Source organism: Phoca vitulina, unplaced genomic scaffold (assembly GCF_004348235.1).
Source record: "Phoca vitulina isolate PV1807 unplaced genomic scaffold, GSC_HSeal_1.0 scaffold87, whole genome shotgun sequence".
Lineage (NCBI taxonomy): Eukaryota > Metazoa > Chordata > Mammalia > Carnivora > Phocidae > Phoca > Phoca vitulina.
The window spans coordinates 602,753-628,143 of NW_022589790.1; the positions used below are offsets into that span (position 1 = coordinate 602,753).

At 45.6% G+C, this 25,391-nt stretch overlaps 1 protein-coding gene across 4 annotated transcripts in view; it reads left to right on the plus strand.

Annotated features, from left to right (window-relative positions):
- The window catches only part of MAPK9 (mitogen-activated protein kinase 9), a 52,268-nt gene extending 27,228 nt beyond the window's left edge, over positions 1 to 25,040 (plus strand). Inside the window, exons 4-12 of one of the 4 annotated variants that reach the window (XM_032395685.1) lie at positions 2,124 to 2,182; positions 4,439 to 4,577; positions 12,423 to 12,588; positions 13,834 to 13,905; positions 16,978 to 17,160; positions 18,197 to 18,321; positions 19,142 to 19,205; positions 20,173 to 20,244; positions 21,852 to 22,247. In XM_032395685.1, the coding sequence (XP_032251576.1) occupies positions 2,124 to 2,182; positions 4,439 to 4,577; positions 12,423 to 12,588; positions 13,834 to 13,905; positions 16,978 to 17,160; positions 18,197 to 18,321; positions 19,142 to 19,205; positions 20,173 to 20,244; positions 21,852 to 21,868 (897 nt within the window). In that variant the 3' untranslated portion in view covers positions 21,869 to 22,247. Of the gene's footprint in view, positions 1 to 2,123; positions 2,183 to 4,438; positions 4,578 to 12,422; positions 12,589 to 13,423; positions 13,496 to 13,833; positions 13,906 to 16,977; positions 17,161 to 18,196; positions 18,322 to 19,141; positions 19,206 to 20,172; positions 20,245 to 21,851 lie in introns of all 4 variants that reach the window. The other 3 variants (XM_032395684.1, XM_032395683.1, XM_032395686.1) reach the window with 3 other exon arrangements.
- Positions 25,041 to 25,391: the final 351 nt, after the last annotated feature.

Sequence of the window (25,391 nt, forward strand, 5' to 3'; positions counted from 1 at the left end):
CTTTTTACCTTGTACACACCGACATTGCATTTCTAAGTAAATGTGATATTCAAGATGGCTGTGCTTGGCATCTCACAGAAATCAAAGCACTGTGAATTTCAAGGAGAAATTGTATTTCTCCAGAAAATTTCTGGAGGCCCATTGTATGTCCGCTACTGGTCTCAGCATTATCGTGAGCACGATTTTGATAACCTTGCCATGTTCTAAAAAATCATAAAATGTTATGTCTGAAAGGGGCTTTGGAGAGCACCCCTTGTGACCCCTTTTTTGTTGTGGGGGAGGAGTATTTAAGACTACACTCAACTCCACGTGGTTCCCTTTGTTTTAGCATTTATGCTGGCTCTGTCTGGTGAAGGGACATTACATACAAAACTAAGATAGGTTTATTCTTTTGAGTCCGTGGTTTGAGTTTGTTTTTAATTTCTCCAATGCATGCTTTATTTTACTTATACATTTAAATTTTTTTTCAGGTTACACAGAAGTATGTTTTTTTTTTTTTAATTCAAACAATATAAACAAGAAGGCAAAAATCATTGACTTCCTCAGATCTTTATCATTAACATTTTGGGAGCATTCTTATGTACATACATATATGAACACGATCAGCTATGTTAATCATGCATCCTGCCTTCTCCCTCACGGAATGTTTCTGGACCTCAAATACATTTCATAGTACACATGCACAATAATTTATTTAACAGTCACCTGTTACTGGATATTTAGATTGCTTCCAGTTTTTGCTATTATAACCAGTGCTGCAATGAACATCCTTGTACATGCATCTTTGCCCACCTGTCCAGGTGAACTTCTTAGCCAAAGCTTATACTACACACTTCTGGCTTTAATATGTGCTGACAAATTGACCTTAAGAAAGACTGCCAATTTTACACTTTCATTAAGACTATCTGAGGAAAAAAAAAAAAAAAGTATCTAAGAATGTGTTTTATTTCAGAATCCCCCAGTACTCTGTACATATTGTTGATTTTTTTGTTGTACTTTGCCAATCTGAGAGATGACAAATGATATCTTATTCTTACTTGTGAGGTTCACTTCTTTCCATACTTTATTAGCCATTTATTTTTAAAGAATTTGTTTCCCATGGCCTTTGACCATTTTTCTCTTGGGCTGTTGGTCTCTTTTATGCATTTATAGAGGATCTTTGTATATTAAAGCTATCAACCCTCACTTCTTTTCCATTTGACCTCATTTAGGTTGCTTTTGCCATACTAGGTTTTTGTGTGTGTGTGTGGTTTTTTGGGGGTTGTTTTTTTTTGTTTGTTTTGTTTTGTTTTGTTTTTTGGTTTTTTGGTTTTTTGGTCTTGGTTTGGGTTTAACATGACACATGTTCTAGGTTTCCTGTCATGCTTAGAAAAGGCTTTTCTACGCCAGGATTACATAAATGTTTATCCACATTTTAATGTTTTGTGGTTTCATGGTTTACATTTAAATCTTTGTTCCACTTGGAGTTGATGTGAAGATTAAGTATGGATCCGGTTTTATTTTGCAGTTGGTTAGCCAGCCACCCCAGTCCTATATTCTCACTCATCTTTTCCTTGGTCATTTGAAATGATTGAGGATGTGTGCTTGATGCTCAAGTGGTGGGACTCATTGTTTAACTGTTGGGGTGCCAGGACCAAGGCCTTGCGGTAGAGGCCTTTCTAGAACCCTCTTTAAGTAAATACGTAACACTGAGGGGTTCATCTTCATCATACTAGAAATATATGTTTCGCTTTCATATTTCAAAACTAGAGAAATTTGTAGATCGTATCTCAGTTTTCATAGTTAACATATTGCTTTAGTGTTTTTCTATCCGTAATGTTCTACCTTTTTATGTTCAAAGCCTGAAAGACATTATGTGTTAAAATTCTGTCATAATAAGTCACTAGAGACACATAAAATGTGATTTGATTAAAAGTACATCTTATTTCCAAGGTGAGAATCCTAATCATTTAACTTTTCTCAAATACCATGTGATAGGATGTTTTGGTAAAACTAATAACAATAATAAATACTGAACTCTGCTATGATTTTTCAATTTTAATGCATTTTAATGTTCAACTTAATTTTTATAATTAAGTAGAGTTACCTGATATGCTGAGGAATAATAAATCTTCTCTTTTCAGATAATTAGTTTGTTAAATGTGTTTACACCACAAAAGACTCTAGAAGAATTTCAAGATGTGTAAGTATCACTTTAACTCAGTAATGCAGTATGTATCAAAGGCTAAAAATTTAGAAAGGAAAAATTGCTTTTTTTACTTAGGAAATGTAGGTAGCAATATATTTAGCCACTTTTTTCTGTGGAGGAGAAATATTAAGGAAGATAGATAATAATATTCAACTGTTTGTGCCTAGATATTATCATCTCCATAACTGATAAATGATGACTGAAAATAATTCTTCGGAGCAGACGGTGATCATTAATGCTGTTGACTGGCTCTGCTGAAATATAAAATGTTGTTCTCCAGTCCCCCTGAAAGCCAGGATGATAGTGTTTATAATTATTATTTGAAATCATTATGACACTATATGTTGTGCGATGCCAAAATCTGAAAAAGAATTATCTTCCGGACAATAAAATATTAACTTACCATATTGAAGTATAATGCCCAAGTCATCCTAAATTGACTGGTGCATTCGTTCAACAAATATCTGATTGCCACTCGTGCGCTAGGCACTCTCTGGGACTTGGCATACTTCAGTGACCCAAACAGGCAAAGATCCCTTTTATGATTAAGAATTGCAGGTGGTCACACTCGCTCTTAGAGCTTTGTGAAAGCCAGAGAAGAGAAGATACGCAGTTAACATAAGTAAGGAAGTGCCACCATCATAAGGATGTCGCAAGTGTTCTGGAAGAAGTGAGCTGGGTTAGGGAATCAGAAATGCCAGGGCTTAGGGGTCAGGCCTGGTGCATCCTAAGCAGGGTGGGTGGAGAAAGACCTCACTGGACCGGGGACGAAGAAAGCCTTGAAGGAGGCTTGGGGTTGGTCCTACAGTTATTTGAGGGAAGGTGGGATAGAGATAGAAGGAACGGGCACACAAAGGAGTGGAAGTGGGGCCGTGCCCGCTGTGCTCTGAGAGCCGTAAGTGGCCAGTGTGGCTGGAGAAGGGGAGCAGAGGAGAGGAGAGGGTGGGCTCGGAGAAGTGATGGGGCCAGGCCCTCCTGGGCCTCGAGGCCTTTTACTCCAGGGCAAGGCAGTAAGACTCAGCAGAGGAGTGAGCTCCCCTGACTTACATTTTCAAAGAATAACTTTAGTGTCTGTGTTGGGAACCCACCATCAGGGGTGGGGACACAGAAGCCCCGTGAGGAGGCTGTTGCAGCAATGTAGGGGAGGGGTGATGGTGGTTGCATTTAGACCAGAGGGTACTAGTTAAAGGGAGAGACTAGAGGCCGAAACTGTCCTGAAGGGGGAGCCACTGTAGAGGACTGCAGTGTGAGGAAGGACAAGCTGAGGGCGAGGCCTGGTGCTGGCCTGAGTCCCTTGCAGGTGCTGCCAGCTGAGACGAGGAGGGCAACAGGCAGAGCAGACTGGAGGGGGAGATGGAATTGGGGGCTCAGTTTTGGACGTGGGCCTCGACATGCCTCTTGGATACCCAGGTAGGCCTGGGACGTGGACAGTTAGATACATGAGCCTGGCGTTCAGGAGAGAGGTCTGGGTGAGAGGTATGAATTCGAGAGTTGACGGTCTGCAGATGGTGTTTAAAGTATTGAGACCAGAGACCAGAGGAGATCACCAAGACTGTGATAGTCAGAGAAGAGAAAGAGGCCAAGGACCGAGCATTGAGTTGGGGAGAGGAGCAGGGCACGACCAGCCAGGACCGTAGGACGGGCCATTGGATTTAGCGACACACAAGTAAGTCATCGGGGGCCTTGGCGAGGACAGTGCAGAGTGGTGGGGCACAAGCCCCATGGAAGAGGGCTTCAAAGAAAGTGGGAGAAGAATTGGAGATGCCAAGTACAGACGCCTCTTCGGGGAGTTTTGCTTGCAAAGAGAGCAAGAATATGGGGCATAGCTGGTGGGGGCAGAAGGTCAAACATTTTCTTAACATGAGAGAAGTAACAGCATGGTTTCTATATTGGTAAGTATGACCCAATAGCAAGAAAGAAAGAAAAAGAGAGAGGGAAGGAGGGAGATTTCAGAGAATTTGAATATTTGAGATTCTACTTACTGTGATATAAAAATTGTTTTAACTTGAAATACATCACGTTGATAGGTTTTTTTTTTTTGAAAACTTCTAAGTTCCATTATATGTTTGCTTTTTTTTACAAGATACCTTATAAATATTTAGAGAAAACAAGTTATCTTTTTTTTTATTTTAGCCAGTGCAGTAACTAAGTAGTAAGTTATACTGTTTCATATAAATATAAGAGTTTAGTAACCATAAAGGAATTTTGGGTGATTTTTATGTGTACATGGCTGATCTTTTTTTCCCCCAGGTATTTGGTTATGGAATTAATGGATGCTAACTTATGTCAGGTTATTCACATGGAGTTGGACCATGAAAGGATGTCCTACCTTCTTTACCAGATGCTCTGTGGTATTAAACATCTGCATTCAGCTGGTATCATTCATAGAGTAAGTAGTGACGCCACGTCAGTTTTATTTTTAAAATCACAGTCATTTTCTTATCATGATTCTCCAGGTACAGAAGAACTTAGTATTTTTTAAAAAGTTGCCAGTATCCAGAATCCAAGGAAATGATGGGGTCGTGTTGAGTTCCCAAATGCCACTGAGATTAGAAGACGTTTGTGGAGCGCCTCGTTTGCCCGAGCCCACACGAGCCGCTCTGGATGCAGGCTTGAGCTGCTCGGTTTGATGCCGCAGAAGGAAACTTATTTTTTTTTTAACCTTTCATTTTGAAGTAACTTAAAATTTAAAAGTTACAAGAATAGAACAGAGAACTCCCAAATGTTATTTACCCAGAATCATCTATTTGTTAATTGTTAATATATTTGCCATATTTGAAATCCCATTTTTAATGAGGCAGGAATTTAGGTTTGGGGTGGGGAAAAGTTAGAGGCTAAGTAGTAAATGATACCATTGCTTGAGAAATCATACATAAACTATGGCCCAAATATCTATTTCTTAGAATCGTAGAAATCCTGGCCCCCCTGGTGGGAACTTTTGGAATGGTCCTGGGTGGGCGTCTTGAGCCACTAAACTGGGATTTGAATGACCGAGTTGCAACATTTAAAAACCAGTGAGATACAGTGTAATTCTCCAAGCTGGTTTTATGAGTTTTTGTTTATTTTTTGACTTGTATCACTGTGCAAGCAGAACGCCTTGATAGAATTTTCTTTGACAGCTAAAATGTTGAGTGAGACTACAGGCAGAGATAATAGAATTGTGTTGGAAACATTCTTAGCATTCCCTAAATTATTACCATACTAATTTTGTCGACAGACTGTCTTTAGATATTATAGTCCAACATCAAGAAGTTGTCATTTCTCTGAACCACAGTCTGTGTGGGCAGAAAGATAGTGAGACCAGAACAATGAAGCCTATTCATAGAGAAAAGAATAGAGAGATTTTCGATGGTGCAGTAGATCTGTTAGGTGCCAGGAAATGTTGGGCGCAACCGCACAGCCCGCCAATCCAGAGAGGACCCAGCTGCCCTTGCCCCTGGCCATGAGCCTCAGGTCTGGGACCCCAACGCCCGCAGGCCTGGGCAGCATACCTGGGGCCTTGCACACCAGTAAGCACCCAGCTCCTGAGCCTGTGCGGTTACTTAAAATACGGCCTTTGCTGCCACCAGGTGTCCAGTTAAAATAATATAGATTCTGTTGACAAATTTCCTTTTAAAATAATACTGTTCATTTTTTTCTTTAGTTTTTATTTAAATTCCAGTTAGTTCGCATACAGTGTAATATTAGTTTCAGGCATACAATGGTGATGCAACACTTCCATACACCACCCAGTGCTCATCACAGGTGCCCTCCTTCCTCCCCATCACCTGTTTCCCACATCCCCCCCACCCACCTCCCCTCTGGTGACCAGCAGTTTATTCTCTTATAGTTAAGAGTCTGTTTTTTGGTTTGTCTCGCCCTCTTTTTTTTTCCATTTGCTCATTTGTTTCTTAAATTCCACAAATGAGTGAAATCATATGGTATTTGTCTTTCTCTGAGTGACTTCTTTCACTTAGCATAATGATACCCATTTTTTTAAATTAAAAATAAACATTTCCCAACATATCATTCTGTTTCTCTTTCAAAAATTTTCACAGGCCATTATATAAATTAAGACACTCTTCCTAGCTCTTAAATACATTTTGTGTTACATTCACACTTTAGAATAAGTTTCCAGCCTTATTATTATTAGGCCTGATTATGTTAAGCCTTATCAGTTTTGTAAAGGAAAATGGTTTGTCTTACTTATTTCTCCCTTCTTGGGCCCAGAGACTTGTGGGGAAGCAGTATCCTGCCGTTGCTGGGAACCTTTTCAGGGATACAGCACACGTGCCCATGTTAGGGAATATTCGGTCCCAAGCTTGGTCCCACTCCTGCTGACCAGAATGTCAAAGAGAGTCCAAAGGGGTGTCTGCTTTGCCCAGCACACTGGAACAAATGATCCACAGACCCTTTCTCCATCCTGTCCACCACCACACCAGGCCTTGCCACTCCCCCTTCTTGTCTTCTACCCGTTCACACATTCGTGGGCCTGCCAGGCTTTATGCTTACTCGTGAAAGTACCACATGCTGGTTGTGGGAAAGGGAGATAGAGCGAATAGCGAGAGGCCTCCGTTGGCGCAGCCCACCCACCCGGCCAGGGCCCAAGAGGTGATGAGCTGTAAGAGCCCGTTAGTGGGTGGACGGTTGTCCGTGAGCCTTTCCAGTCCTTTCTCCCATATACAACGCCATGCACAAAATACACACTCTCAGTTTTGCTTATTAAAATGCTTTCATACTAAACATAAAATTTAATTATTTGAAAAACAAAACACCAATAGTCTCACCACTTTTTCCCTTATATGATTCAAAAACTTCAAAGAAGAGAAAGTCCTCCAGCTCTCTGCTGTTGCCTGGGGGTGGCTGGTGATAGCAGCTGGGTATTTCCTCCCAGACTTCATAGTGACTGCGCTACAACCAACATATCTGTGTGTACCTATGTCCTTTTCAATTTATACTTTTCAAATAGGGGGTCCCCTTGTTTGTAATTGTTCTGCAACTCGCTGAACAAGTTGGTTGATTTGTTCCTTATTTTAATCAAGGATCAAATAGTTCTACAAATATTTTTTTAAACAACAGAGTTCCCACGTCCTCCTTCTAATTTCTCCCTCCCCAGAAGCAAACTCGGTTCTCTTAGCTGTTATTTTGTTGTTTATCCCCATCCCTTGAAGTAATATTAGATTTTTATCCATTGGCCTTTTTTTTTTCAGTTTGGGGCATAAGGTACCAATTTAGCTCCCTTTCCCCAACCCAGACCCTCCCTCCACCACGTTTCCCGTTCTCTGACCTCCAGGTATTTGCAGTGTCATCAGGTTTGGACCAGTGTGGATGGCGTGTTGTCTATCATCATGACACCTAAACGCTCTCCCCTTCACAGCCTTTTGTTTACACTATGATAGAATTTCTTTTCCCTTCAACTTTTTGTCCCTGGAGTTAATGCCACTTGTCATTTATTTGTTTGCATTGTGCTCTTCATTGTTTTGTTTTTCAAGGAGCAAGGAGTTTTCTCTGCTCTCCTTGCTGAGTTAACGCGAAGCTTTCTGCCAGGGGTCTAGGTTTCCCCTCAGCGTGTGCAGGGGATGCACTGTTTCCTCGTCGGTGGGATCTCGTTCTTGGAGACTCAGCGCTGCTCCCCAGCGGGACTGGCTGCCCCGTACCTGATGCAGATGGGTTATCCTGGGCCCGGCCCTGGCATTTCCCTGGGGCTTTCCTTAACCTGCTTCCAGACCTCTTTCTGTCTTTCTCAGTTTACTCCCTTGTTTTGGTGGGACACATCCTCCAGCAGCTTCCCCAGAAGTGGTGCATGGGAGGCAAACTTTTTTGTGGCCTTGGACGCCTGAAACTCTTTGTTCTGCCCTGCCTGTCACGTGATTCATAGTTTGGTTGGATATAGAATTCTTAGTTATAAATGAGTTACCCTCTGAGTTGTAAAGGCAGTACCCTGTTTTAGTGTGGTGTAGTTTGACTTTTGAGCTTTCTAATACCATTCTTATTCCTGATCCTTTGCAAGTGCCCTGTTGTGTTTTATCTCTGGAATCTTGTAAAAACGGTTCTTTATTTCTTGCATTCTGAACTGTTATGAAGATATGCCTTGATATGGAAATTTTTTCATTAATTGTGGTGGGCACTTGATGCCCCTTCAGTCTGAAAGGCCATGGCATAGAGTTCTGGGAAATTTGTAATATTTCTTCCAGAATGCCCAGAATGCCTGGTGTCAGAGGCTGTATGTGGTGGGGTCGGGATGCAGCCCTCTGCTACGGAGCCCTGTCTTCAGGCTGGGCCCCTCACCCATGCCCTTCCTGTGCCTCGTACCAGCCTATCTGTTGCTAATGTGCCTGAGACCCAAGTCTGGAATCTTGATTTTAGTTTTTCTAGACTATGTGGGCCCGTAGGAGTGAAGGAGGAGCCCAGCCAGGCCTTTCTTCTGGGGTGGAGCTGGGGAGGTCTGCCTTTACCTTTACATGGACCTTCCCAGACCTCCCTCAGTGTCCCACCCCTGCTTCACCCTGAGCCTTTCCTGGGCGTCGTGGTTCCCCTTATCTTGCTCGGGCCACTCACCGAGGTTGGAATGTACTGCACTCAGCCAAGTCATTTCCTGCCTCTCTGCCGCTCTTTGTCCCCAGAGAGCGCGTGGGGCTTTTCATGGGCAGCATCAGTGTGCCAGGATGGGGTTGGACGTGCGAGACCCGTACTGGGAGGCGGCCTGTGAGGAAGGACCAAGGAGGGGTCTGCAGGGGGTGGAGAGGCAGGGGGAGGCAGCAGGGCTCTGAGCCCTTGGAGGCGCTGAGGGCAGAGCCACAGGCTGCGGTACGTCTCTCAGAGAGCCTGGCCCACCGCACAGTCCATGAGCCGCCCACCAGCGGATGTCTCACAGGGATGGGCTCCTGCCCCACACCACCACTGACCAAGAGCCACACGGGTCGGGAGGAGCTCCCCGCTGCTCCCCAAGGGGAGACTGAGAAGAGGGAGGCCACAAGCCGTAGCTCCTGTCCCTGCAGTTGCTCCCCGGGCCACAGCAGACGCTCACTCGCCCCTCTCCACTGTCCGTGCCCTCGGCCGTCACCTTGGCAGGTCTCCATGACATGTGACCCAGACCTTCATAGCTGAGGGGTCAGACTCCGGCGGCTCGGGGCGGGAACGGGGTCCACAGACCCAGCCACCTGGCAGTCATCTCCCCAGTCTCGTGAGCGTGTGACTGGGACAGGTACCCTTGGCAGTTGGAGTGACCCCTGCGCTGGTTCCTTGGCCTGCGATGGTGAAGGCCCCGAGGAAACATGAAACTGTCCCCTCAAGATAAGCCAGAAACATGATTGATCCCTGCGGAGGTGGCAAGGATAGAAGACTTAGTACCACCATCGAAACTCAAGGAGTGTGAGGACGGTGCTCCGTGTTGTAGCTCAGTTTGAGTTCCCAGTCCAGCGCTGGAGGAAACTAGGTGGTCCTGGGGAATGTGGACAACTGAGGCCGAAGCGGCTCGTAGTCCTGGTTGCAGCTGCTGTCTTGGCTGCGGTAGAAGTGCTAGAGCAGACTGGTAAGGCCTCCGTGCGGCGTGAAGCCGCTGACGGGGCGAATGCATTCTTCCGTTCTGGTTGGGGAGAGGGTCAGAAACCGTTCACGCACAGGTGAGACGGACAGCGGTGAGATGGGGTTCCACAGTGTGTCATCGTCACCCAGCTGGAATGATGGTGCTTGGGTCGCCGAGTTTCAGGGTCCACTCAGAGCTTGGCTCCCATAGTCCTGCAGACAACTGCTTAGCCTCCGGTCGCAGGGTCCAGTCACCCAGGTGAGTGGCTGCGGGTACCTGTAGGGCAGAAGCGGGGAAATCAAAGCAGCGGATGCTTGTCACCATGTGCAGGGTCCTCCTTGCTAGGACGCCGCTTTAGTCAGTGGGCCCCGATCTGAGGACTGACCGGGGCCTTGGGCCCCTTGCTCCTCTGCTCTGGCCCTGCTTTGGCTACACATGTTTCACACACTCTTGTCCGTGACAGGGACGCTGCGCTCTCGTAGCCATCCCTCACTCTGTGGGTCAAGCCCCAAGCTCGCGTGTCCTTTGTATTTTAACGTCCATTTCTTGTTTTCCTTGTTGGGGGTGTTCTTCAAGCATTGAAGGGGCAGAACTGTCTTTCCTCGGCCACCTGGAAGCCCTAAGTCCAGTCTGTTTCGGAAAGCTGCCGGTGGCCGTGTGTGGAGGCTGAGGACAGAACGCCGGGGAAGTGGGGAGCCCGCAGGAGCCCCGGGACCTTTTTCAGCCTCTCCTGTCGGCAGGCGCCCCGAGGCCAGCGCCTCTCCCTGGCCTGCGGGGGCCGCTGTCCACAGCGCAGACAGCCGGCTTTGCATTTTGTTATCACAGTTTTCCAGCAGATGGCAGTAAAGGGGGTTCTTCCAACCAAATCCAACCAAATCCAACCAAATCGACGCAGGAGAATTTTCGGACAGGTGGAAGGGGCTGGAGACAGGCATGTGTTCTACCTCACTGTGCGGTTCACTGAGCCGGCCGGGGGCGAGCTGCTGTACTAACCCTTATCCCTGTGGCTTTAGATCCAGGTCAGGCTGGATTTCAGGGGCTGCTGGCTGGCAAAGTAAAGACATTTCAAATTTTTAAGAAATCAGCTTTCTCAAAAGAAAGCACCTATTGACATCCCAGCCAACAGCGTCAGGAAGGCTCTGGGTTGGCCAGCCCTGGATGTTGTCAGTCTTTTCCTCATTGCCACACAGGGGACCAAAAATAGTTCCTTGTCATTTGGACATTTAAAAAAAACTTTTCTTCACAAAGTTGAGCATTATTTCACCTATTAGCAATCTGTATTCTAACATGCCTATTCTTGCCATAGTCTTGGTTTTAAAAAAAGAAGCTAAAAACAAATTGGTTCTTTGCCTTAGCTGCGTGACTGCCTCCTCACAGGGCAGGGTCGCTGGTGTGCGTGAGGGGCTTATTGAGGGGTGGGGTGCTCCCCCGGCTTCCCCCACATCAGGACACATGTCTGAGAGGGTGGTGGCCAGCGAGGCCGGGGCATCTGCTTGGAAATCGGTTGGAATTTTCATTGCGTTTTTCACACCTTACATATTTCTGCCGAATCCAGGAAGGTGAGAACATTCAGCAGTAATGAAACATAACTTTAGCTGATGTAAGTTTTAACTGTCTGGAGGCACACCTGCATGCGCCCATCCGCGTGCGCCCTTGGAAAGTGTTAGTCAGGTGCTGGGCCTGACACCTCACACCGAGTCCTCCCAGGTCCTCCCGTGCTCGGCGTGACTTGTGAAGACAACAGATGGGGTAGCTGAGAAGGCAGTTTCTAGGGCGCGTGTGCAGGCTGCCGTCCCAGGTGGAAGTCAGGCCCCTGTGGCCTGAGGAAGGGTCCAGGGACGAGAGGGTTGTCAGGGAGGAAACCGTGGAACTTGTGTTCACGTGTCCAGGGTGCGGGGTCGAGGGGCGGGTGACAAGTGTGTTCACGCTGTATCAGGCTGGGCTCTGAGAGCTGGGAACACAGCCAGGGTCTCTGGTCACGGAAGTGGTGCTGGCAGGGGGGAGTGGGGGTGCCTCCCGGGTGGTGTGTGCGGTGGGTGGGCTTGGTGACCGTGGAATTCCTTTTCTGAGAGAAGAGGGCGCCCTTTGAAGATTGCCAAGTCGGAGAATTCTAGCCCCGTGCTGAGCGGTATGGCGGCCACGAGCCACATAGGGCCGTCGAGCACTCAGAATGTGGCTCTGATTGTAAATACACAGTGGATTTCAAAGACACTACCAAAAAAAGAATGTGAACTATCTCATTAATAAGTTCTCTGTGTTGCTTCACATTGTAAAATGATGGTGTTATGGATATAATGGGTTTAATAAGATTATTAAAATTCACCTAATCTGTTTGTATTTATCCTTCCTAAGATGGCTACTCAAAAATGTAAATGATGTGTGTGGCCTGCATTATATTTCTGTGGGATAGCTGGGGACTGAAGGATGAGCAGGTGTGGAGGAGGGATAGGTGGGTTCTATGGGAGCTCTGAGGAGATTTTAAACAAAGGGATGCCGTGAAGTTCCCCACGTGGGGATGAGGGCGACCATCCGACTGCTGAGGCTGATTTGTATTCATTTCAATTTGAGAGTCGGGTTTTCCAAAATCCCAGTGTTCAGTTCTAACCTCCCTTGGTGTCCCAGGACTCAGGTACTTCCGCAGCCCCCAGCCTCACAAATCCCTACCAGTGCAAAGTTGTCCATTTAGCATGCTCTGGGTTGTTGCGCTCATTTAAACCATTTCTGCCCTAGGACTTGAAGCCTAGCAACATCGTAGTAAAATCAGACTGCACGCTTAAGATCCTTGACTTTGGCCTGGCCCGGACAGCATGCACCAACTTCATGATGACGCCGTACGTGGTGACGCGCTATTACCGGGCGCCCGAAGTCATCCTGGGCATGGGCTACAAAGAGAATGGTGAGTGCAGGCGGCACTCCCGCGTGGCCGCAGCTCCCCACTAGCGTTGTCCCCTGAGCCACAGGAAACACCATGTGGGGGCTGTGTCACACACAGGTCATCAGGGCCACAGACACGACATCATTAATCTCATATCTCCACTGGCAGAAGTCACCCACTTCTACAAATTCACTTTCAAAATGAATATTTTTGACCATCTCTCCAAGTTTAACATACATAGTTTGGAGAAGTGTGCAGACCCACCACACCAGCAGTACCCAAGACCTCCCCGGGCCCCCTCCTCGGTCTCAGCCCCCAAAGGGAGCCATTATCCTGATTTCCGGTGCCAAAGCCTGGTTTTGCTTATTTTTGAACTTGGTAATAATTGAATAATACACATTCTCTTTTGTGAAAAACTGGGTTTTTAACATCAAAACTTAACTTACTCTAACAATATCAGAGCCCTTTGTAACTTAGCCGCTGACAAATTTGTCGAAAAGAACTCAATCACAGTTACTTGCTAAGAGTCTGAAAGTTTGCACAGGTCATGTGGAATGTAACCAGTGCCCCCGCTCTGAGAGACGCCACTCTGTGGCTTCCTGCTGGCCCCATTGGCTCCTCCCCCAGCACTAAGTATGGGCACGAAATAGCCCTCTGTCTGGCCATTGGGCCCCATGGAAGCCCAGACCAGCACACCTGCCTTGTAAGGTCCTGCCGGCACGGCAGTTTAGCAGAGGGTCACTCAGCAAGTGTTGTGTCCATATTTTACGAAAGCTGGGTTTGTCTTTGTTGGGAGGGGGTTTGAGGAAGCTGCATGGGGGTCTCCGGCTGGTTTTAATCACCTGGTGTTTGGTAGTGGACATCTGGTCTGTCGGGTGCATCATGGCAGAAATGGTCCTCCATAAAGTCCTGTTCCCAGGAAGAGACTGTATCCTTCACAGGGAGCCCCAGCACCGGCCACGGGGGGGGGGGGGGGGGGCACGTGGCCTGCACACAGCTTTGTGGGGACAGGCGCCTCTTCTCTCGGGGGGTTTGTTTGTTTCTCAAGCTGTAAAGTCCTGGACTCTTGGGCACTAAAGCCCAGATTGCTGGAAGCCGAAGGCCACAGCGGAGGCCAGCAACCATTCGCACCGTGGAAAGAGCTCACCCTTAGCTAGCAATTTATTTTTCCATATTTGTGTGTTTAGTACACTGTTAGAATTCCTTTTCCTCACCTTTGTTTTGTTCATGGCACTTCATAATTTTATCATTTCATTTTATTTTCAGTTGATATCTGGTCAGTGGGTTGCATCATGGGAGAGCTGGTGAAAGGTTGTGTGATTTTCCAAGGCACTGACCGTATCCTTCCCGGGACCTTCCCGGCCATGCTTTCCATAAATGCCAAAGACAGCAGGAGCTCGAAAGGAAAATGTTGTAATTCTAGACTGTGTGTCCTAAGGGGGTCTTTATTACGTTTGTTAAATAGTGTCACAAACCAAATGGTTCAGTTTTACGTTTTCTTTTTCACTTGACTACCTGCAATGACTTTACTGAGGTTTAGAGTTACGTTAAACCGATTATATTAGTTCTTAATTTTATCAAAAATAGCTTAGAAATTTATTTACTCTTTGTCAAATGTATTCTGATATTTAAATGAAAACACTAGTTCCATTCAGTTAATTTAACAAGGAAAGTTTCTGTCTAAATTTAATAGGCTAGTATTGCTGTGTCATTCAATTAATATACCATTTTGTTAGCTGTCGGTATGGACTAAAATATTTTCCCCCAAAGTAAGAACTGAAGCACACTACATAAGACCAAAGTAAAAGAGATGGAAAGGAAATGTTTGTGAGGAACAGTATATGTTAATTTTCTTGCCTGTTACTCTGCTGACATTTTGTAGAAATTTTTAAAAGATCCATCTAAAAGGTTCTTTTGTGACATATCTGGAGAAGTCTAAATAAATATAAAATGCAAAAGATTAACTTATACTGTGGTCAGCAAATCACATTAATGACATACAGCATAAAGCAGAAGACAATATAATAGTTAAAATAGCTTTCTTTCATCGTGGTCCTCATATTCTTCCATCTTTAATATTTTTCACTCTAACATATTCCCTTTTTCATTTGTGTTCTAACCACTTACGATTTTCATTAGTCTTTGATTTTGTTTTTTCCTTATGAAAGCTTAAAGTGGTCTCTGTTGGCAGATTGATGGTTATTTTTAAAGGAGATCGAGCTGTGTAGTCAGTGTTTTGTATGTATTTTATTAAAGTTATTATAGTTTTTTATAATTTTATGAGGGTGATTTTCTTATAATACAAATTCTTTACAACACAAACATGGAATGAAAAGATTTTGTTCCTATCATTTTATTTGCCTTCCTTGACATTTTTCACATCACAGATTTTATGTGAAGTTAAATACAGCATTTTATTTTGTTCTAATAAATTTTCTAGCAGTTTTCCATAGCCTTTCCTTTGATTCACTTGTTCCAAACTATAAATAAGGAGGTCTTTATTTTGCAAACAGACTCAGCTTAAAAGGGAAAAGTTGATGTAGTCTAAAGATAAATAATTTAGAAGGATCTACTTAACGTTTCATTTGTCTCAATTCTTATTCATTTTGTGCCTTTCCTTTTTTGAATTAAGAAATGTTTTCTTCAGAAAGTACAAAAACTGTGGATACTTTCTGGTGCATTATGAAGTTAATTTAAAGTTCCTACCTTACATACTAACATCTTGCAATGTCGTTAACTAATAGTTTTTTATATAAGGCCACCTGAGGTCATTCTCAAAATATATACACAGAGCTAACACCATTTTTCAAAGGCAATTTTTGCCCACTCTTTCAAACATTAGATTCAAAATTACTAGGATGGAAAAAGATTCTGGCAGCCAGACTGCAGTTCTCTGAGATGTGCTTCAGATCCATGACCTGGGGTAGAAGAGGACCTCCTGTGCCCACAGTAACCCATCAGAGACAGGGGGCTGCGGCCAGCCCGCCTCGGGCTCACAGGAGTCCGGGCCTCCCCGAGCCTCAGTCCCCCTTCAGTACCACTGAGAGGCCCGTGGGAGCCGAGGGACAGGAACGAGCGCACACACCCGGAGGCCAGCCAGGCTTGTTGGGGGTGACTTTCCCTTCCCACCCCCCACCCCCCGTTAGTCTACAGAAATGACCCTTTATCATGAACACACTAGACATTTACTGAGCACCCACCCGTTTCTAGGCTCCTATCTGACTTACGTTGGGAAAGGTCGTCCCAGCTGCTGAGCCGAAGGCAGACAGACTGTCACAGGAAAGAGCAGAAGCAGAGAGATGAGGGGCTATTTCGGATGATCAGTGGGAAGTGAAGGTGGTGAGCAGGGCTTCCCGATCCTGCTTCGGCAGCACGTAGGAACGCAGGAGTGAGGGAGGACAATACGCTAGTGACTCCAGTGGCCAGAACCCGTCTCCCAAGCCTGTTCAGCTCCCCCAGGTTCTTCCACAGTGATATGATTGCATTTTTCTAAGACAAACCTCCATTAGATTTAAAAAAAAAAAAAAATTGAAAACTTTTCTAAACATTGCTGTTTACATGATTTTTTTTTCTGGCCTACATTCTCTTGTATAATTGCCTACGGTCTCAGAATCACTTTCCAGCTCATTATGCCAGTTTTTCCAAGCTCCCTGTAAACTAGGCAAAGCTGGTATTTTCTGCATCTTACCAACAAGTAAGTTGAGAGCCAAGGGAGATTGAGTGCTCGGTGGCACCTGCTGCCGGGCTAGGAGCACAGTGGAGCCTGAAACCCAGGTCATGGACTTTGAAAGGAAATAAGATGCACTCCAGGGCACTGTGGTGATGGTCCGGGTCAGTGCCGGGTGAAAGAGAGTGACCTCCCAAAGCTGTCAGTCTGAGCCCTGTTTCAGGCAGGCCCATGGTCCCGTGGGAGAGGACGAGGCCTGGGCTCGGAGAGCCAGGGCTCACACACTGCACCCCGTGGGGCCTCCGCGTCCCCAGCTGTGAGCCCAGGACTCAGGTCTGTCTACTTCAGGGAGTTTACGAATCTAAGTCTCTTTGGTGTGAAAATGGATTTCGGTTTGCCTAAGTAATATTTAGCTAATTTCATCTTTAATCACCTCTGTCATGGGTAGTCTTCAGTTCCATGATAACGGTCTCTTGGTCTAGAAGCAGAAGGCATACATCCCTCAGTGTATTGGTCTAATAAACTGCGATCAGGGTTTAGAAAGGCGCAGAGGTTTTAAAACTAGTCTCAACTTTGGAAACCCACGCCGTATTTACCTATCATTTCAAAACACCTGTGGGATGGCCTCGTTCATTACCTGTCAGTAGGTAGAAAGAGGATTTCAGTGCTTCTTTGAATGACGCTACTCCACGTAACGTGACTGTAAGGCCCTTCAGTGGTATTTTCCTCAAGAGACTCCTTAGATATTGATCAGTGGAATAAAGTCATTGAGCAGCTAGGAACGCCGTCTGCGGATTTTATGAAGAAACTTCAGCCGACTGTGAGGAATTATGTAGAAAACAGACCGAAGTACCCTGGCATCAAGTTTGAAGAGCTCTTCCCAGATTGGATATTTCCATCAGAATCCGAACGAGACAAAATTAAAAGTAAGATGCCCTTTGTTTCCCTCATCCCTGTTTCCGCAGTCTAGGCACCGCTCTCAGCCTCTTCAGGTTCACGTTCGGACACCCCTGGACGTGGGGAGATAAAATAGGGGAAACCCTCAAATAGAGTGAGGTACAGGCCAGCCTGAAGGCTTAGCGACCTGAAAGTTCTGTCCTCGACAGAAGGGCCGCATTGAAGCCTTTGGTCAAAATGAAGAGGTTTGCGTCAGTCTCAAAGACTCCTATGTTAATTATAGCTAATTGGAATTCACACAGTTTTCAGGTACACGGAACACTTGAATTAAGATTCTAGCCCATAGTTCGATTACAAAAAGCTCCTCCTCCCCTTCTCCGGTTCCCGTCACTAGAACTGTGATTTAAGGAAAAGAATAGATTTCTCTCCACATCACGGTAAACTGTGCCTCCATCAGAAGAGCCCCATCTCTCCTTTGCCTACCCATGTGAACTTTAATTGCCGGAACCTAGGTGAGTCACTGAGCTTGTTGGGTTTTTTCCTAACAAGTAATCTCTAGATTTTTTTTAAGTTTATATTGCCAACACTACATGCAGTTAGGCATGCAGCAGAGGCATCTGTGAGGTGTTCGTGAGATTACTGTATGGCTGAAGAGGTCCATTCTAATTTTGTTTGGATGGGACATCAAGAGAAGAGCCTGCCCGTGCTCTGTGCCTGTATTTCGGGCAGTGGTGGCCCTTAGCTCAGTTCCTGTGTCCTCCCTGGTGGCGGCTCTCGCTGGGCACCGTGTCAGCCTCCCTTTGGCCTGCATCCACCTGCTACCCTTTCCCTAGGCCCTGTCCCTCCGCCTCCCCGCCCAGAGCCAGAGGCAAGACACCGAGGTTGAAAACCTGATTGGTCGTGAAGGTGGCTTATTCTTAAAGAAAAAAGCCTCGATTGATCTGGAACCTGTCAAATATTTCTCAAAGTTAAAACATCTGTGTTCTATCTGCACTGTCACATTATCTCTGTGATGTTCTATGTCTCAGCATTAATTTATTCATCTAATATTTGTTTCTACCCTAGCAAGTCAAGCCAGAGATTTGTTATCGAAAATGTTAGTGATAGATCCCGACAAGCGAATCTCCGTCGACGAAGCTTTACGTCACCCTTACATTACCGTTTGGTATGACCCTGCTGAAGCCGAGGCGGTAAGCGTCTGTTTTGGAAGGACTTGTGCCTAAGGGCAGGGCGTACATTTCCTTAGATCTTCCATCCATCCTGGGGCTGTCGCTCAGTGTACCTCGGGACTGTGCCCTGTGTTTTGCTTATAACACCCTGTTTAGGCCACCCCATCAGAGAGGCTAAGAAACTTGCTGAAAATCCCAAGTTTATCTGTCCTTCCCCAGAGGCACCTGGGGAGTTCCCAAGGGGGTTCCACTTCTGAGTGCGGCGCTCAGGTGCATTTTCCCTTAGCGACACTGGCATGGATGATCTCTGGCTATAAGACATAACCTCGTGGGGGCAGGTTCATTTTCGGACTGGCCTGTGGATTTAACCACCACAGTGAACACTGTTTCATATGAAAGGAGTCCCATTTATCAACATGTGATTTTGAAGCAGATTTTTGGAACGGTCCAGTGTGAGCTGGGGATTGGGTATGGGGGGTTTCAACATGAAGAACTGCAAACCTGAGCCAGCACGGTCCTTGTCCAGGGCGGGTCTCTAGGAAGGGGCTTGTGATTACTACTTTACAGTTCCATCTGGGCAGATGCCCTGAGACTGTTTGGAAATTATGTAATTATTAAGAGGACCATAATGGCTCCTTTTTTTTTTTTTTTTTGGTTAATTTCTCCCTAATTATTTGGATTCGGAAAGTGATGTAATGTCACACTTATGAAAAACCTTTAAGAAGCCATGTATTGAATGAAAGCCACATGATAAATAGATTAGAATCTCCCCAGTGATTTTACCGTCTTCATGCCCCGTTACATTTTTAACTGTTGACTTCACATGTAATTTAATTTTCAGCCACCACCTCAGATTTACGACGCCCAATTGGAAGAAAGAGAGCATGCAATTGAAGAGTGGAAAGGTAAAGACAGCTGCTTTTGCCCCTTGCTCGCTCGCGGCACGTCGCCTGTCAGCGGGAGCCTTTCTAGGGGAAAGGGCTAGAGGCCCTGCAGCCCCTCTTAGCCCCTGTCTTCCCACTCCCTAGATAACAGAATTAGAGAGGAGCAGGTATGAACCGCATACTGTTTGCTTCTGAAGATTGTAAGATCCACCAAACAGCCCACAGCAAACAGCCCGTAACCAGAAGGTCGAAGAACAATTCTCCATTAAAAAGCAGAATCAGTAGGAATTGAGAACCTCAGTGAGTGCAGGTCAAAGGTGGCAACGTGCTCTGCCCAAGCAGATTACATCTGCTCTCCCCGGGGCCCCGAAGAGCCGGGACCTGTGTGAACATGCGCTCGGCAGGACGATGCACGCAGCCACACTCCGCGGCCAAGGAGATGCTCGCAGCGTTCTCATCTCGGTTCACGAACACCGAAATTGTAGGAACCCCTAATGCTTCCTTAGTAGGTCGTTAGTTTTACTTACAAGTCAGAACCAAGGAAACTAAGGTTGAAGCCAAGAAATGACTGAGGAATTTGGATTAATTTCTGGCCAGTCTGGAGGGGCTTCTCACCCACAGATGGATACCGGCTCCATTTGGAGAATCCCGAGTAATGACAGAAACACGTGCAAACAGTGCAGAAGTGTCTAGTACTTTAAAATGCTCCACGAGAGCCACTTTGCTGGTCCCCTGCCCCTTGTACAACCCCCTTGTGGGTTTAGAACTGCCTGGGGTTTCGGCCGCCCTCACAGTTGGGTTAAGAAGAGTAATGGATCAAAAACGTGGATGTTTTGGTCTAGGTAGACGGTATTATTGAATTAACCATATATCACAGTTAAAAATAAGGCATCATAGTGCCCTTGGAGTGGTCCTGATTGATTAGGAAGCAGGGTTCAGAGATGCGGAGAAACTGATGGAGCCTCTTACCTTGCGTTTCTTTTTGAAGAGCTGATATACAAAGAAGTGCTGGACTGGGAAGAGAGAAGCAAGAACGGTGTGGTCAAAGATCAGCCTTCAGGTTAGTGATTGCTTTAATAGCTTCGTTACAATTTCCTTTTCCCCGTCCAACTTCCCTAAATGGCAGAAGTGCCTGAAGTACCACCTCGACGGGCACTGGGTCCGAAAGCTCGTGCTGTGAGATGGGCTCCCTGTCTGGGGCATCGTGCTGGCGGCAGCCGGCAGGTTCCTGGTGCGCCGGGCACTAAACCAACTGCGTCCGAGCCGTCCTCGTCCCCTGCCTGCCTCTGCTCCCGCCAGCCCCGCGTGCAGGTGACGGAGCCGAGCTTAAACTGTTGCCAAGGTGCGTGACCCTCTCTGGACCGGCCCCACCCGGTTACAGAGGAAAATCCGTGCAAATCTAAGTACAATGGAATTTGGTTTCCTTTTGAGAAAGCTGTTCATACAATTCTCCCACATTTGTACTTGGTCTGCCTGGTGGTCGGTTCCCCGGGTGACTGTTGGAGACATAACATGTGTCGTGTTCACTCAGGTCCGTAGGATCCCACCTGCTTCCTGAGTGAAATCCTTCCAAGGTATATTTATTGGCTCACCTCATATCCCCCCAGAAGCCCGTGCACATGCACACGGAGGTGCAGACAGCACTGCATACTTTCTCTTGAATTTTATATTCAGCATGACGTATGTGTCAAGCATCTAGAGATTATGTAACTTCAGCACAGATTTAGGTGCCCGTGGTTAACGAGGCACATGTTTAAGACTGCAAGTACTGGCCTCTGGGAGCTCAGATGTTTTATTTTTGCTCAAGCCAGACTAAAATACGGACCGTAGGAAACAGGGTAGTTTCGAGTACCTTAAAAAACCAAAATGTTAGTTTTCAGGATGTATAAAACAAAAATAAAATGAACAAGAGGCCACTAAACTTTTTCCTTTCTGTTTGTTTGTATACAGTCTTTATTTTAGCAGGGTTTTTTAAATTTAAATTCAGTTAGCCCACATATAGTACATACTTAGTTTCAGATGTAGCATTCAGTGATTCATCAGTTGCGTGTAACACCCAGGGCTCATCACATCACGTGCCCTTGTTACTGCCCATCACCCGGTTACCCCATCCCCCCATCCTCCAACCCCTCCAGCAACCCTCAGTTTATTTCCTGCGATTAAGAGTCTCTCATGGTTTGTCTCCCTCTCTGATTGTTTTCCATTCCGTTTTTATTACAAAAGAATTCTTCAAAGGTTGCTGCTTTTTTCCCTCGGACCAAGTGTTGATGATTATAGCTGAAATGTCTGATGACCCTTGAACCCTATTTGGGCTTCAGCCTTTTGTGACACCGATAGTTGTAGGATAAATTCAGCAATTTTCTACGAATATCTTTTTTAAAGAGGCAGGTATTTTTCAACATGATTATACGCATACACAGATACGATGTTTAGCCACTGGGAAGAAAAGGAGAATGTTGTAGGGAAAGACCAGGAACGTTTGGGACCCTGGGCCCGGAGAAAGACTCCAGGAAAAGGTGGGCACGGGCAGCCGACTCACTGCTTGTTCATGCTGGTAGTGAGACCAGGGAGCCACAGAAGCCCGGGGCTGAGAGACGGCCCCAGGTCTCAGTGCCTGCGCCCGCGGCAATGTCGTGCCTCAGATTTTATTCTGTTTGGTTTTCTTAGCACAGATGCAGCGGTAAGCAGCAACGCCACTCCTTCCCGGTCGTCATCCATCAACGACATCTCATCCATGTCCACCGAGCAGACGCTGGCCTCAGACACAGACAGCAGCCTCGACGCCTCGACGGGACCCCTCGAAGGTTGCCGATGATAAGTCACGAGCCGCAAGCTCGCCAGCAGTGAAGGAACTCCCGCTTCCATAGGCCTGAAAGGCTTGGGGGTTGATGGAACCAAATAGAAAAAAACTCCATGTTCTGCATGTAAGGAACACGATGCCTTGCCCTGCTCAGTTCCAATAGGATTGCCTGCCTAGATTATACAATGAAGCAGACTATGTCTGAAGAACACAAGTGCAAGCCACACTCGTAGAGATTTTGTGCAAGGTCATTTCAGGTGAGCAATTAGAATAGATGATTTTTTTTTTAAAGTTGTATGGTAATAGTAGTGACAATTTCTCATCCTCAGTAACTGTTGGGACATATATGCATGTGACCACGTGTGCTTGCTCAGGCTTGCCATCTAGCACTTTGGAAATCAGTATTTAAATGCCAAATAATCTTCCAGGTAGTGCTGCTTCCAGAATTATCTCTTAATCCTCTTAAGTAATTTGGTGTCTGTCCAGGAAAAATAGATTTATGTGTATTAATTGGCCACCATCATATTATCGTATCTGACCTACTTTTATGGTATGATTTATTCTATCTTTTGTATTTCAGAAGGAATATAATTAAATCTATTTAATGAATAAAAAAATACAACTTTTCTTAAATTTGTCATGTTTTGGGCTGAGGATTATCACTGCTAAAACCAAGAGACCTATATGGACACTTTGTTTCCTCTAAATTGTCTTAGTCTGGGATGACTGTACATTCAGCTTTATTGCATGATAAAATTTTAAGTTTTGTGCTGCTTAAGACGTATATGCCTTTACAGTCCTAATCTGCCCTCGCTCCTTTCTCCTGGTCTTCTGGACTCATTAATTTAAAATGCCACCTAAAACTTCACCTTCTTTATAAGGCACCTAACACTCCACGTCAATAACACAATGGCAAATTCTCGAATCCATTAGAGGCGAGAGTAGAATTTGACAAAAACGGTCACTGAAGACAACAGCAGTGACTTCCTCCGAGCGCTTGCTTCCCCCGAGACTGGTCAGGGTCATTCCCGGGGGAGGCACCATCTCCCAGGGCAGCGTTTCCGGTTTCCAACCTAACGTTCTTCCTCGATTTTCTTTCTTTGCTGAAAGAAACCCCATAAACCGCCTCCCTCCTCCCCCCACCCCTCCACTTGGATCTGTTTTAGGAAGCAAGGCGATTCAGGACACCTCTGATGGTGGTGTTTTCCAGTTCATGGAGCATTTCTTTTTCCTAAGGGAAACCCATGAGTTTTCTGGGAAACCTCCTCACAGGTTATGGAGGAAGCATCCTCAAGAGTAGTGATTAACTATTGAGTATTTTCTGATTTAAAACTGCTCACCTGAAATTGATGCTTTCAGACTTTCTTATGTGGAAATCATTCAGAGTTCCCGAAGTTACTGAGTATTGAAGTGTCACTACAGAAATGGGGTTACGATGGTCACATTTTGGCTCCCTGTGCTCATAATGCTTATCCCTTGAGCTTATTCTGTTACAAATTCCTATCTTGTGTTTAACTGTTTTGGAAGCTATTGGGTCAACATTCTATAGAATGTGTTCTGAGGAGGAACTTTGACAAGAAAGTTTATTATAAATATTATCTAAAATATATGATTCTCTCTGCACCAGTTGTATCATTGGTTGGTCTTATCACTGGAAACTGGAACCCTTGATGAACAAAATTAGTATTGAAGTACTAGTTTTATATTGTGAGGTTTAGACGCATTCAAGTACAAGAGGAAATGCTGACTTGGATTGAAGCAGAAACACCTATGATATGGCTTAGGATGGTTTTGGTTTTGGAGGCCTGATGGTACAGTGAAGAAAGTTACCATTATACGTATATAAACATCTTAAAACGGCCTTCTCTCTAATATACATTCTTTAACAAGACTTCACTAAATCTATCTTTAAAAAGAAAAAGGAGAATTTTAAAAATGCATCATCTGCCCTAGGCTTCTGTGAACACAGCACGGGGATGCTGAGGGCACATGAAGCTCCTGCTTGTGAGGTGCCCTTTGTGAGTGGAGCCGGGTGCCACCCGCAGTCCGGCTTTCTGCTCAGTTCTTCCTCCGTGCATTCACGGGGGGAGCCTGTGTCGGTGTGGACGGGCTTCCTGCCATGCCCACCTTCCACCGGGGAGCAGTGAGCACACCTAGGACAGGCCACGGGGCTGCAGACAGCAGAACTCTGTAGAAATACCTCACCCCACGTCAGGGTCCTCCCTCCTGAGCCGAGATGTGCCGAGGTCCTGGTGCAGTGTAGACAGTTTCAAACTGCTCTCGATGGCTGAATGCTGACGTTGGAAAAAGAACTAAAACGTGCTCAACTTTTTCATCTTTTCTATTTTATTTTTGTAATTTATATTGTACACAACCCTGGAAGTAATATTTTGGACACATATTTTTATAAACCAGGTAATTTGTCATTAGCCTGGAATTTGGACTAGGTTTATTTTATCTGTTGGCTTCGTTTTCAGTCAAAAAGGAAATAACTGCCTCCCCTAGGTTGGGTCTTGACCTCAAGTGCAGGTTTTGGAGAGCAGATAGGGTCTCTCGGAGCAGGAGAACATTGTGTAAACACAGACTGCTCAGTATTGATCAGTCGCGGTCGTGGAAACGGCAGCGGGGCTCTGTTCTCCTCTCTGGGACGCAAAACCCAGAGCCTCCGTGCTGGAAGGAGAAAAACCTTGGCAGGCCCCTGCTGACACCCAGAGCCCCCGGTTGAACCGCGGGATGGGATCCCGCTTGAATCCAGATCTGATGCCCTGTAAGTCATGGTAACGATGTAGGAGTTCGTCCGGTTGATCTCTAACGTCCTCCTCTGGTGTTTCATGCTGGTAGCAAATACAGGTGTCACCTTCAGATTGCAGATCTCAAAAGTAACATTGCCTAATGTTTTATAATAAAATATATTATGTGTGTTTTGATTGGTGAAAATAATACAGATACATTTTAAAAGAGAAGTGTATAGCATGTCCAGTTCTTTTGTGTTTTTAAGTGACGCTTGGCTATATTTCCACTTCACCATCTCTGATTACAGATTTAACATGAACACAGGTCGATGTCGGAGTGTCGTCATTTCCATCAATATTAGCAAATGTTTTTAATTGACAGGCAAAACATTTCTTTTACGTCTCTGACTGAAGATGTTCTGCAAATTTCTGATTCTCAGTTTTCAAAAATACGCAAGCATACAAGATGGAATATTCCGAGTATTGGTGTAAGCATTTTTCTCACAAGGCGTGGCCGATGGGTCTTTACTTGTCTTACTTAGAATCGTTAACAGTGTGGTTTTGTGGATGGGATGAGCCACTTTGATTTCACTTCTGGGTTCGAGGCACTTTAAGATGTTCACTACTCAGGGGTGCCTGGGTGGCTCAGTCGGTCGGGCATCCGACTCTCGATCT